Genomic DNA, 13,457 nt, shown 5'->3' with positions numbered 1-13,457 from the left:
CAATTACGTAAATACAAATTGCCAGACAAGTTTTGAAATTAGAGTATATTTACATAGTTATATATACAAGATTGTATTTGTAAAACTTTGGACAATTTTAGATTTTATTTGTTAGTAGCTTTTGACTTATCTTTTATGTGCCATTGTATGTTTCTCTACCACCCTTCCACTAGGATTTGGAACTAGCTCTGGTTTTGGAAGCAACACCACAGGGGCCTCCACATTTGGATTTGGAACAACAAATAAACCCTCAGGAAGTCTTAGTGCAGGTTTGTTTGTGTCTGAATTTTAGAAAAATTTGAAAGTGTAAATAATTTGATTTAAAGATTTAAATAATGCTTTTATTCCACATATCCAAAAAAGATCATTTCACCCTATATTATAGTATACAAAAATATACCTATATAGATTTTAATCTTTGTCCTGCCTCTTCTTAAACATGTCAAATTTTTCAGACTTCTTAATTTAATCCCCCAATTATTCTCATCCTTAATAATGATAGCTGTAATAAAAATACCTAGAATTTATGTAGCTACCACTGTAGACTATGGTCTCTGCATAGCATTTTACATATATTATCTTTTATTTCTATTGACAAACTTGGGATATAGGGTTATTTTCCCCATTTTACAGAAGGAAACTGAAGGTAAAAGAGATTTAGTGAGCTGTCCAGGTTCCCCAAAGCACCAAGTCTCATCCTTTATTCATTGTACCACCTACTGCCTGCCTTCTCCAAATAGCAGTTCTTTTGGACACTAGTGACCCATTTCATTTGAAATCATTTAGCTCAGCTTAACAAATTTTATCATGAAATTGCTGCCAAATATTTAATAAAATTTGCCTATGGAACATTCTGGGGAAGGATTTCTGTTCCAGAGATAAGACATTTAGCAGTAAATGTTCCACTTGACCTTATTTCATGTGAAACCATAAGTCTGTGCCTAACAGAACATCTATTAACATTTAACACTTTACTTTTAGAATATAAATTTTGACAGCTATTAATACAAGGCCTCAAGTGAAATATAACTTTGGAACAGTTTTGGATTAGTACTAATAATTGATATTTTATGTTTCTTTAAATGTTCATTGTTTGATAATAAATAGCATGCCCCTAAAATAGCTTGTATTGATACGTGTTTATTTTGAAAGACATTTAGTGTGTGATTGGCTATGTTTCAAATGGATATGTCCAGCTAGCCTACTAAGCTAGTTGTAATGCTTTTCCCTTTTGAGGGCTATGAGGATTGCTGTTCTGAAGATGATAGTGGTGGTATGATTAACTCAACTAGAATGTCTTGTCATCTTAATTACCCAAAGGTAATTTTATCAAACCAGGCTTGCAAAATTATTCATCTTTTCAGTTTGTCCCTTGAAACTAGACATTGTGTGTGGTGGTGGGCTGCTTGGTTGTAGAAGGGGAGGTGAATGAGGCTTGAACGATTAAGATAAGACTCACTTCTTTCACACAGAGTTGAAGTGGTTGTGGTAGGCCTTCAGAAACAAAGCCCTTGGCCTAGTCTGCATGCTTAATCTCTGATACCAGAAAGATTTTTCTTGCCTAATGCCACATGTTAGAATTTTAGTAGCCTGAGATTACTGAGTGAATTTAAATTTCTTTCAATTCTTTCAGATACAGAATGCTTTTTCCAAGAAATATATGAAATTGTTGTTGTGATTTAATTTCTGACATAAATATTTTTTCCCCTACACACAAGGCTTTGGCAGCTCAAGTACAACTGGGTTTAACTTCAGCAATCCCGGCATCACAGCATCAGCTGGCCTGACATTCGGGGTGTCCAATCCTGCCTCTGCAGGATTTGGAACAGGAGGACAACTCCTTCAGCTGAAGAAACCACCAGCTGGAAACAAAAGAGGAAAAAGATAAACATTTGGGTGGGCGGGGCAGTAAAAACTGCAACCGCTCTATTCATTCTATAAATCTATTTTTCTAGGAACTGATGCAACAATTAAATTGCATCCCAAGAGATTTATAAGGTTTTGATATTTTTCCCTACTCTGAAATTTAAATTGTATCCACACCAGTCATGATGAACAGCTATTTTCTTGTTAATATTAACTCAATTGTGTATTTTTATTATTTTAGTTCCTAGCTTTAGAAATGTTTTGATGATATCACTGAGACAACTTGTAAAACCATTATTTAGCCTAATGTTAGCAGTGTTTTTGTTAATAAGGCCTATTCATAGACATTGATGCATCTTTGATCCTTGTACATATATAAAGTATATTCTAGTATGGATATAAGAGTTCATAATTTCTGGGGTGTTTTTTTTTTTTTTGTTTGTTTTTGAGAAGGCCTTTTGAAATCTACTGCAGGGCATTTCTGTGAATATGTATGTAAATATATACAGCATAATGCACACATGTGTGTACATATTAAAATATATATTTACACACGTACAAATCTTGCCTCAATGTTATCTTTACCCCCTTTTGAATATTTCCTTTTCCGTGTTTTTGTTTTCAGAGCCTCATTGCTTATTAAGATATTATGTTGTCTTCCATTGTTAACCAACAGTCTCCTTCATTGCCGAGCTGTCTTTTCTCTCTTCATTTCAGCCTTCACTTTTCATAGCCACTTCAAAGAGAGGACTTGCATCATCTGGTCCTGTGGCATATGCCAAGGGCTTTTAAAAACTTATCTGTTCCTATGTTGATCAGCATCCTGGATGAGAATGAGGTTTTAAAAGCTTGCTTTCTTTCCCCTCGCCCCCCCCCCCCCCACCTCCCCTTAGATTCACTTTCAGGAGAATATTTACAATTCTAGACCGTTGGTTTAGGTGCAAAGAACTATGAAGCCAAAGTTCCCAATTCTATGCAGGTGATGGATGCACTGACTTTAATGGCAACTTTTCTAGCCATTTCAATATGGAGTTTTTTCACATAGGGCTACTGACATCAGCACCAAAAGAAATGGCTTTTATCAGCTCTCAGTGTCTTAAGTAATTGTTTAATATGGAAAAGAGAAATAGTATGTTTTGAGAGGAAAATATTCATTCTTGCCAGCATCTATAAACTACCCCTAGTCTTTCTAACATAGGGAACTCCATGTTATAACAAGCTAATAATATCAAAGCATATCTGTGTAGTTAGTGTTTCTAAAGTAAAGTTTTAGGTGGAGGTTGGAGGGGAATCCCTTTTAAGGAATGAATTGCCTTATATGAGATATATCACAAAAATAACTTCCACCATCAATCAGTGTGTCATTTATCTTGCAAGTACAGGTATAAGATGGAGTGTAAGCATGGAACTTCATTGACAATAATATACTTTTTTTATATAGAAGGGTTTTGTATATAATGTGCATCAAATCAAATATTACAGGATCATTTTCACCAAGACAACTTTTTTTCTAAAACAAGTGTTGCATATACATGTGTATCTATCTGTCTATCTATATATATATATATATATATATATCTTACATATATATATATTTGGGGGGGGTATGTCAGTTGCTTTTGATTGTAACAATGTTGTCAAGTACCATTTTGTACGTTTGGAATGGTTCTACATACAGTGATTGGTCCTCATTGAAATGGATTATCTCTTCCTTGATAAATTTTAAAAGGGGTATATTTGTTTTTTTAGTACTAAAATTGCTTTCACTTTTGTTAGTGAATCTGAGATTAAGGGGGAGGGAGATAAAGAAAAAGCATGTTATTTGTCTTTTGAACATTGGACATTAAAACGTTGCATTCAAACCAAACTTTTCTTCAAAAGTTGTATTGCATTGGGCTGCAAAAAAAACAACAACAATCTTGGTATTTGCATTTCTCTGTTATTGCTTTTTTTTTTTTTTTTTTTAATGTTAAATTTTAAAATGTTGAACCACTGGAATTCTTGTACCATTTGTGAAATTTTTAAATGTGCTGCCATTGTCCACATTGTCTGCACTTTGTCTGCAACCTACCACTGTGTAAACAATAAAATTTATTGCATCAGTGCTCTAAACTCTTATAGCTATCACTTGCCCATTAATCTGAACACTTACTAGTGGTTCTTAGAATTTTAGCCTCTTAGTTGGATGGGTTATCTTGATGTATTTTAATAATTGGTTTATATTCTTTTAAATCCTCCAACAGTATCTCTTTTGTGTCCTCCACATCTGTTTGTTTGCTCATCACAAAAATGAGCATCATGTCAATTTTTTTTCTGAAAAAATGTTCCCCTTTTTTGAAACAAGCTAAGTTCCAGTAAATACTACAATAATGACTAGTGTTTTGCTATGTGGATATTCGTTTTTAGAACAAGTTAAATTTGTTCATTTGCATTTCTTAGTATGTACATCTAAGAATGGTATCCTTATATAGCATTCTCCAATTCATACAAATGCAGAATTACTTGATCAAAAATGTCCCTGAGGATTGAGAACTGCAAGTATACTTTTGGTCAAAAGACTCTAAAAACTTACTTTCTCAGTGGCACATGCAGCTTTTCTTTGTTCAAGGAGAGATTCAGATAAACCTGCCACCATATTGATTTTGCCATTTCTTTTGGGAAGAGTAACTGGTAATTGATTTACTTTCTGTTGCTACTTTAAAACAAGAAATTTAGTACCCAGCCTTCATGTACTGCTGTGTACTGTATTGGGGAAGTCTCTATCAAACTGGGTAATTGGTTGTTCTTGGCTTGTGTGCTTGGCTGATTGGGGGCTCTGTGATATGGTAAGCAGATAGAAGGTATACCGTAATAGGTTGCTAGATTTTCCTTTTACGCTAAATGTCAAATGTTTTACTTAACACATCAATAGAAAAGAAACTAGCTAGCATTATGGTTCCATAGGGGACCATTCCCCAGTGGAAGTAATATAACATTGAGTGGGAGGGGAATAGACAGGTTTTAACATGCTTTGCCTGCCCAGGAGTTCTTTGTATTTTTAGCAATACCAAAAAAACCAAAACTACTTAGACAATCATGTGACAATGGAGTACTTCATCATGAACTATGTGTATGATCTAGTTCATGGTTCCAATTTTGCTTAAATATTTTTCCATTTTGCCTTGTTGATTATTTACCTAAAGACTAATAATATTATATTTGCAATGAATTTAAAAACCTTTGGTTGACTTAGAGGGTATTATGATTAAGAACATGTGGATTCAGGGCTGGTTCCAAACTCTTAAACTATTTATGAAAAGTACCTAGATCTGTCATAGAAATATCCAGTTAACTTGTTACATATTAGAAGCCAGCTGGAATCAAGCCATAGGAGGACTAGCAAGCAAGGGATTATGACCAACCACTAGCCAAGAAAATGTATATTGAATTGAATAAAAATAAAATCACTATGTGCAAAGTACTGAGATACAGTGGTATACATTGAGAAAAAGCCAGTGCCTGGCCTCCCCAAGGCAGATTAAAATGTAGACAAATAAATTAATACAAAGGCATGTTATAGGTTCAAATTAAATAAATACCCTACATTTAGGGTCCAAAGGGGCCTTAGGAAATTATCTAGTTTACTAAACTTGATCATGTTATAAATAAGCAAATCAATTCACAGATTGTGATTGAGTCAAGTAGTAAATGGATAAACTGCGATTACATTTGGTATCTTCTGACTCCCAGTCCAAATGTATATATTGCTCTGTTGAATTTAGACTTTATGCTTTGTCAACTAAGGTGGGGAGGGGGTCAGGAGACGCTGGAAGTGGTGGTGCCTAAGTTGAGGCTTAAAGGATTTCAGCAAATGTTGAGAGGAGTTTATAACAAAGATGGATTATCTGGTATTGGCATTGTTGGCATTGTCTGGCATTGTTATTATCAAAGTCGGGTAGTAGTTCTGAAACTAAGTACTGGTGTAATGTTCATCAGATTATTTGGTATCAGATTCCTTTTCTATAGGGTGAAAGAATCGGAAAATGGGAGACAAAATGAGTATCATATCAAAATGAGTAAGTCCAATCTATAAATGTAACTTTTACTAATACCTACAAATTATTTTTATTATTTGGGTATACTACTAGTCCAGTTTGTCAGTATTTCTATTTAAGCATACATGCCAAAGTAGTTTTATTATGCATCTGAACAATGTGGGAAAAATTAGACCATTATCAGAAGTAATAGAGTGGTCCCAAAGGGTTTTAGGATTAGATCAGCAAATGATTTTCTTCAAAATCATATTTCAAAATTACATTGAAATTCTTTTTTACTTTGGTAAAGTCACAATGACTTGCACATAATGTTTATTGGATTGGATTTTTTGAGGTTATAAGAGAATTATAAATTTTAAATTGGTAGAAATTTACAGTTTGTACATTGCAGTGGGAAAGTACTGTATCTGGACAGAAAAAAGGTTCAGATTCCTGCTCTCCCTCTTACTGCATGACTAGGTAATTGAGCATTTCTGAATATCTTGTTTTCTTACCTGTTTAAAAAAAAAGAAAGGGAAGCCGGACTTGATGACTTCTATGTAAGGTCCTTCTTCTGACCCCATGATCTTTTATGACCCCTTTGTTTTAGATAAGTAACCTGAAGCTGTCACATAGGTAGGCATTCACAGTGGTAGAATTGGTATTTATGCCCAGTTCTCTGACTCCAGTCTATCTTACTTCCATTTTGAGTGCTTAAATATTTCATTATATAAGCCTGAAAGATTTATGATGATAGTAAAGGAAGTTGCATTTATAGGCGTAACATTTCAAAAATGAATAGTCCAGTATTTTTAATCAGTAAAAGCTTTTTTACACTAATGACCCATTTGGCCCTTTTGCATTGAATACTGCCAATGTGGAAAATATACCCAAATAATAAAAATAATTTGTAGGTATTAGTAAAAGTTAAACATTTGTAGATTGGACTTACTCATTTTGATATGGTATCACAATTATAAATAGAATAAAAGAATCTGATACTGTAGTTTAACACCTTTCCTTGCATTGTTATTTCTAACATAGACTGGGATCTAACAGGCAATTTTCAAGATAATTTTTTTCCAAAATCATTTCTTGATATTTTTTATTTTTGTTTCTCAATCATTTAAACTGTTAATCCAGATCCCCAGAATCACAATTGTATAACAGAGATAGAGTAGACACTAGGAGTTGAGATGACAAATTACACCAGAAATCTTTGTTTCTTGTACACAATTTGCCTTAAGATAGAAAATAAAATTCACAATTCAAGAGCTGGGGGTATCTCAAAAGATGACATAGTCCATTCCATGCCTCAGAAGAATCACCCTTACAGCAATACCTAAATGGTCATCCAGCCTTTGCCTGAAGATTTCTAGTGAAAGAAAGCCATGCTCTCTCTACTCCTCGCCCTAGGACCATTCTACTTTCTTTGGAATAGGCAGCACTAATTAGAAATGTTCTCTACTAAATTTTAGCTTTCATTTATTGTTCCTATTTCTGCCCTTCATGGTCAAGCAAAACAAGTCTAATCCGTATATGTGATCTATTTTCCAAAGACTTAGAGAAAGTTATCTTGTCCTTCCTAAGTTTTCCCCCCTCCCAATAGGCTAAATCATTTCTTTTCCTGACTAATACATTATAATTATGAACTACTTTTTAGAATTATACACTTTTAGGAACAGGTAGGTGGCACAGTAGATAGTGGGCCAGGCCTGGAGTCAGGAAGGTTCATCACCCTGAGTTCAAATGTGGTCTGGACACAACTAGCTATGTGACACTGGATAAGTCACTTAACCTTATTAGACTTACTTTCCTCATCTGTTAAATGAGCTAGAAGAGAAATGACAGACAGTATATTTGCCAAAAAGAAAAAAAAAAGGTTATGGCAAGTCAGATACAACTGGGGGGAAATGACAACACATTACTTCTAAAAAATGTTTGATATATTTTGGTTTTATATCACAGATAGTCCCAAATGTTGAACAAACAATTATAAAAATGAAGGGAGGGAAACAACTCGGCCTAGATAGCCAGTATATTAAAAATTGTGATTTCATTGATAAAAGGAGTTGACACTTGGAAATTTCTAGTCTTAGAGCACTGAGAGGTTAACTGATTTGCCAGGGTACCTCAGAGGTAATACCTGAATCCAGGTTCAGGTTCTATCTGCCTTGTTCTATCTGCTACAACAAGCTGCCTCAAAAAAAGACTGACATTCTGTAGTAGTCTATCCATAGTTCTCAACCCTTATTTTTAAAAAAATATGGAGCGGGGAGATGGCTTCTCATATCTTTTCTTTGGGGTCAAGCTTATTCGTTATGTTTTTATTGCATTGTTTTTATTTGTTTTCTGTTTACATTGTCATTTAGTATATTTGTTTTTCTAGTTCTATTCACTTTGTATCAATTCATGAGTATTCCTTTCTGGATCTTCTATTCCTTTTCTAATCAATTTTACTAATTTTTACTAATAAGATTCAGCTAATCATGTTTTGCTGATTCTACCTCCATAAAATCTCTTCACTTTTATTGACAACTTATCATCTTTGCAAATGACTCTCATCTAGCAAACCTTAATCTCCTGAGTTCCACAGGTTTGACTGCTAGCCATCTACATTTGAATCTCAAATTCATTATGTCTGAAATAGAACTCGCTATCTTCACCCACAAACCCTCCCTTCTTTTTAAATTATTACTGAAAAGGATGTCCACCATTCTTCCAGTCATCCAAGTTTGAAATCTAGGGGTCATCTTCAACTCTTTGCTCTAATAATATCTCCATCCTCCCATCCAATCAATTTGGTTTTTAGAGTCCTTCATAAACTGCCCCCCTCCCATTTCCAGTCAGCCTTACACCTTATTTCCCTCCTGTACCCTTCAGTCCAGTTGCCCTGGACTTCTGGCTGTTCTATGAACAAGACACTATCCTCTGGCTGTCCAACATTCCTAGAACACTTCATGTCTGTCTCCTGGCTTCGGTTAAGTCCCAACTAAAATTCTGTCTTCTAAAGGAAGCCTTTCCCAACCTTTTTTAATTCCAGTGCTTTACCTCTGTTAATTATTTTCCATCTACCTTAAATATTTGTCCATATTGTTTCTCCCACTTGATTGTGAGCTTTTTGAGGGCAGCCCTTAGTGTGAGTGCAAAGCCCAATGTCTGACACACAATAGACATTTAATAAATGTTAGATTGCCAGCCCCATCTTGTTGATTTTACCTCCATAATTTATCTTGTTGCTGTATCCTTCCCCTCCACTCACAGCTGCTACTCCAAGTCTTTGTTGTGCTAGCCTCCTAATTGGACTTCTCACCTTTGGCCTTAACTCTCTCCATCTTTCATGTAGCTTCCATATTGAAACTCTTACAACTCTGGTCTGATTGCTTTATTTTCCTCTTCAAAAAGCCAGTCAGAGTCTCACTGTTTGCTCTAGGATAAAACACAAACTCTCCTAATTGTCATTTATAGTCTCATAATCTGGTTTCAGCTTGTCTGGGAAGCCAGGCTAACTACAAATGCATTTTCATGCCCTCCGAATTCCAGCCAAACTGACCCACTTGTTCCCAGACATGTCATTCCACTTTTCAAGTATGTACTATATAAGATGCCTGTCCCTCATGAGTAGAACCTTTTCCCTCCATAACTTTTTTTTTCTTGGACCCTCTAGTGTCCTGTAAGTCTTGGCTCCAGGGCCACCTCCTATAAGACTAATTCTAATTCCCCCAGAATTAATAGCTTCTCTGAAACCTCGCCCCAATTGTATTACATTTATTTTATACTTACCTGTGTACATGTTTTTCCTCTCGGTAGGTGTAAGTTCTTTGGGTACACTTTTTTAATTTGTATCTCTAGGGACTCATCTGGTACTTGATTTTTGTTACCTAACATTAATTATACATCTCTCCCTCATATTGTATCATTAGCAAATTCAATAAGTAAAAGTATCCATGTTCTTATTCAAATCGTAGACAAAAGAAAATTTTGAGTGGGACCAATTTAAAATTAAAGCCATATTCCATTTTACTAACTTTAACCTTCTTGAAACTTTGTATTCATAGTAAGAGATAAGAACTGTGTACTATGCAAAAAAGACAATGAATTCAATTAAAGCCAATGTTTCCACATAGAGATACCCTTTCTGGATACGTAAATTCACATTTTAAGAAATAAAACTAATCATCTTTTTCTTGTGGAATGAAATCTTCCTAGAGGTGTCCACCTCAAGGCCCGAGGACAAAATGTAGCCTACAAAACTTTTGAATTAAAATGCATTGGGAAATGTTTAACAAAAATAAAAATACAATAAAACAATATTAATTTGTATTTTTTTAAAGTCAATAGCAAATTTGTTTTTGAGGTTAACATCACTCTTCTAGACTGTTTCCCAGTAGATACTGGGATTCCCACTGATTCCCAGTAGATACATGATTTCCTTATATGATTTCTATAGAGATGCTATGGTTACTACATAGTATTGGATCTCTTAATATTACTATTGGAAGGGCAGCATACCAAAGTAGTTCTCCTTGGAATCAGGGATACTTGAGAGTAAGTCCTCCCTACATATATTATGTGATCTCAGTCAAATCACAACCTCTCAGGACCCCAGTAATTCTCAAAAGATTGTGTTACCTATCTGTTGCTGAGGTATAGCCATGTGCATTGGAAATTTCTTAACTGAATGTTCTCTGTGCTGATGAAATCACAAATCTGCACCAAAAAAAGTATTGATCCACTGTAATATTATTGATATGTAATCTAATTTGTAGCCTAGCTAACCTAGTTATAAACATGTTCTTAAAATGCTTATACAAGAATCATCTTTAAAAGCTTATGCTTGTAAGTCACTTTGGACATGCAAAACTATAGAAATATTCATTGGGTTTTAAAGAGTATTTTGACAAATATTAACTGAGTTAAATGTATTATGTAGATAACAGTAATTAAAAGACTGCCTTACATATATGTTATGAAGAATCTTCAAATGAATTTGGATTTACTGTTTCAATTATGTAAAAAAAAGGTTTTAATAAATGGTTTTCTAGGTATTAGATAGAAATTACATTTACTGTTTATAATTCTTTAAAAATTTCTGTTATTCTTGATGCATCGCTAAAAAATTGAATTCCATTCATTTAGAAATAGTTTTACAAAAGTGAGCATGAATACTGCTTTTCTTCATTCCTTTACTTGGCTCCATTTATTTCTTATTTCCCTGTAAATCAGGATTTCCTGCCTGCTTAATTTCCTTGATTATTTCATTACTTTGCAGAAACATCTATTTTATTAAGTGTCATTTCTAAAATATTAATATGAGGCTGCCTATATAGTGTAGTGAATAGAGAACTATTCTTGACTCCTCAGACACACATTGGATGGGTGACACTGGGCAAGTCATTTAATGTTTTCGTGTTCTAAGTGATAAAGAGAATGAATGGACAGTTTCCCAACCCAAGAGTCCCTTATACAAGTGATAGATCCATTCCCTGACACTATGCTAATAAGACTTGAAATCTTGCTTATCTAGGTTTGCTTTCTAATATTCTATAAGAATTTCACATTAGTTTTCCCATATTTTCACTTTTTCCTACCTTTTTACTCTGTTTTTCCTCCTTTTCTATGATTCCTATGGATTATAGAGTTATACAGTTATAGAGTCTACAGTTATAGTCTTTATAACTTCACATTTTCCTTCTTCCTTCTTCCTTCCAATCACTTTGTCTAATTACTATAGAAGTTCTTTCTATTCCCTTGATCTCTTAATATCTTTGTATAGAAAGGAAAGGGAGATGCTATTCCACAATGAACAGATGGAGAAAGATATGCAAAGAGATTTAATCTTTTTTTCAAGATACTATACTGAGATATTCTGACTCCCAGACTACCATGGCTCATCATTTATATAATTTTAGGGATTTATTAATGCCTTTTGTCTTTTCACATCATAGCCACTTTCAACATTTTCCTACTTCCCCTTGTCACTTCCCTGGTCACAAAGAAAAAACAGTTAAGCCAAACTAACAAAATAAACTCATCTTACAGTATATTCAACACTTAATACTTGTGGTTCTCCACCTCTCTTTTGAAATTAGCAACTGTTCCCTGAGACCAGGACTGGTTACATTCATTGCCTACTTCCTCATATTTAGATATACATTTGAATTATTTAAAAGTTAGTTGGAAAAGGTAAAAAGCAAAACAATACTCAGGTGTGAGAATTAATTCATAATCATGCAAATTTGAATACTTTAAGGAAAAGCCAAGAATCATCTCCATCTCCCTGAAATAGTGAATTATTTTATTCTAATATATTGCAATTCTGTTCAATTGACACCAGATGGCAGGAGAAACCATCCTTTCTGTAGAGTTGGTTTTCTTTAAATGATGTTTTTTTTTCCTTTACATTTTCCGTTTGTCTTCTCCTCCTGTAGACATTTGAATAGTCACAACAACAACAACAACAAAAAATAGGCAACCACTCTGTAACTTTAAAGCCTCTACTGGCATGAACCTATCGTTTTTATGGTAAAGTAGGTTAAGAGCAAGAGGCTTAGCTGAAGGGTATGTTCGCATCTTCTGTTGAAGTTGAAAATAGGGAACTGACTTTTAAGAGCAATACTATAGGAAAGGAATGTTTGAGGATTTTCAAAGGATTTGTCAAAGAACAAAGCAGATGTGGGCTTGACTTGAAGAGGCATTCCTTACTCTGGCAGGATTTCTTCCAGTCCTAAGTTGTATGAAAAATAGATAGGCAAAGATATGCATACAAGTATATGTGTGTACATACATATATGGAACTTCTGATTCTAGTCTCAGATCAAGTTTCACACATGGCTTTTTAAGCACCCAAACAATCAACCAATCTCTAATTTGCTTCTTGGGAGGTGTAAAGAGACTAATATCCTGAAGAACTACTTGATTTTTACTATGCTTGAAAAAGAATATTGTTTAAACTGGTATTTTTCCTCTTTTTCTTAGATAATCACCAACCAATATCACTTGAACTTCCTCAACCCAGTGTCATACAGAGTAATGAACTTGGAAGAAAAATTCAGTTCTGAACAGTTCTACTTTGCAAAGAAGTTCTGAACCAATGTATTTCAAGCAAAATTTCTAGATGTGATTACTATATTCTCTAGAGACTTTTCATCTTATCATGAAAACAATTGCACTGGAAAGTAGGCTGACTAGTTCAATGGTCTTTTTCTTAGTTTCATGATATCTTGAGTAAAAGTAACTAATTTGATAAATTTGGTAGCTTTCTGCTGGCTTAAGGAAAAAAATGCTCTAAATTATGAAATAAAATAATGCCCTGTTTACTCATGAACATCTTCCCCAAGAATCCATCCTTTCCACCTATTTTGAGAATTTGAAGAAATGAAGAGAAATATTCTCTTAACAGCCACTCTCCCCTCTTCTTCAATACAACATACATACCTTTTTTTTTTTTTTTCCTCCTTTCCTATCCTGAAATAGCAATTACAGCTGCCTGTTGAGACTCTTGGGGGTTTTAAGACCATTAATCAATTTCACAGCTGGAGGCAAAGCATTTTCCATGGGGAACACTTTTTACATGAA

General features: G+C 34.2%; 1 protein-coding gene across 2 annotated transcripts in view; it reads left to right on the top strand.

Annotated features, from left to right (window-relative positions):
* Positions 1–13,129, top strand: part of NUP58 (nucleoporin 58) — a 61,436-nt gene extending 48,307 nt beyond the window's left edge. Inside the window, exons 15-16 of one of the 2 annotated variants that reach the window (XM_051986563.1) lie at positions 174–269; positions 12,858–13,129. In XM_051986563.1, coding sequence (XP_051842523.1) covers positions 174–269; positions 12,858–12,940 — 179 coding nt within the window. In that variant the 3' untranslated portion in view covers positions 12,941–13,129. Of the gene's footprint in view, positions 1–173; positions 270–1,718; positions 3,979–12,857 lie in introns of those variants that run through there. The other variant, XM_051986562.1, reaches the window with a different exon arrangement.
* The last annotated feature ends 328 nt before the right edge of the window (positions 13,130–13,457 follow it).

The sequence above is a fragment of the Antechinus flavipes genome, chromosome 3, assembly GCF_016432865.1.
Source record: "Antechinus flavipes isolate AdamAnt ecotype Samford, QLD, Australia chromosome 3, AdamAnt_v2, whole genome shotgun sequence".
NCBI classification, from domain to species: domain Eukaryota; kingdom Metazoa; phylum Chordata; class Mammalia; order Dasyuromorphia; family Dasyuridae; genus Antechinus; species Antechinus flavipes.
Note: the sequence above shows the minus strand (reverse complement) of the source record. Positions and strands in the feature narration are given on the sequence as shown.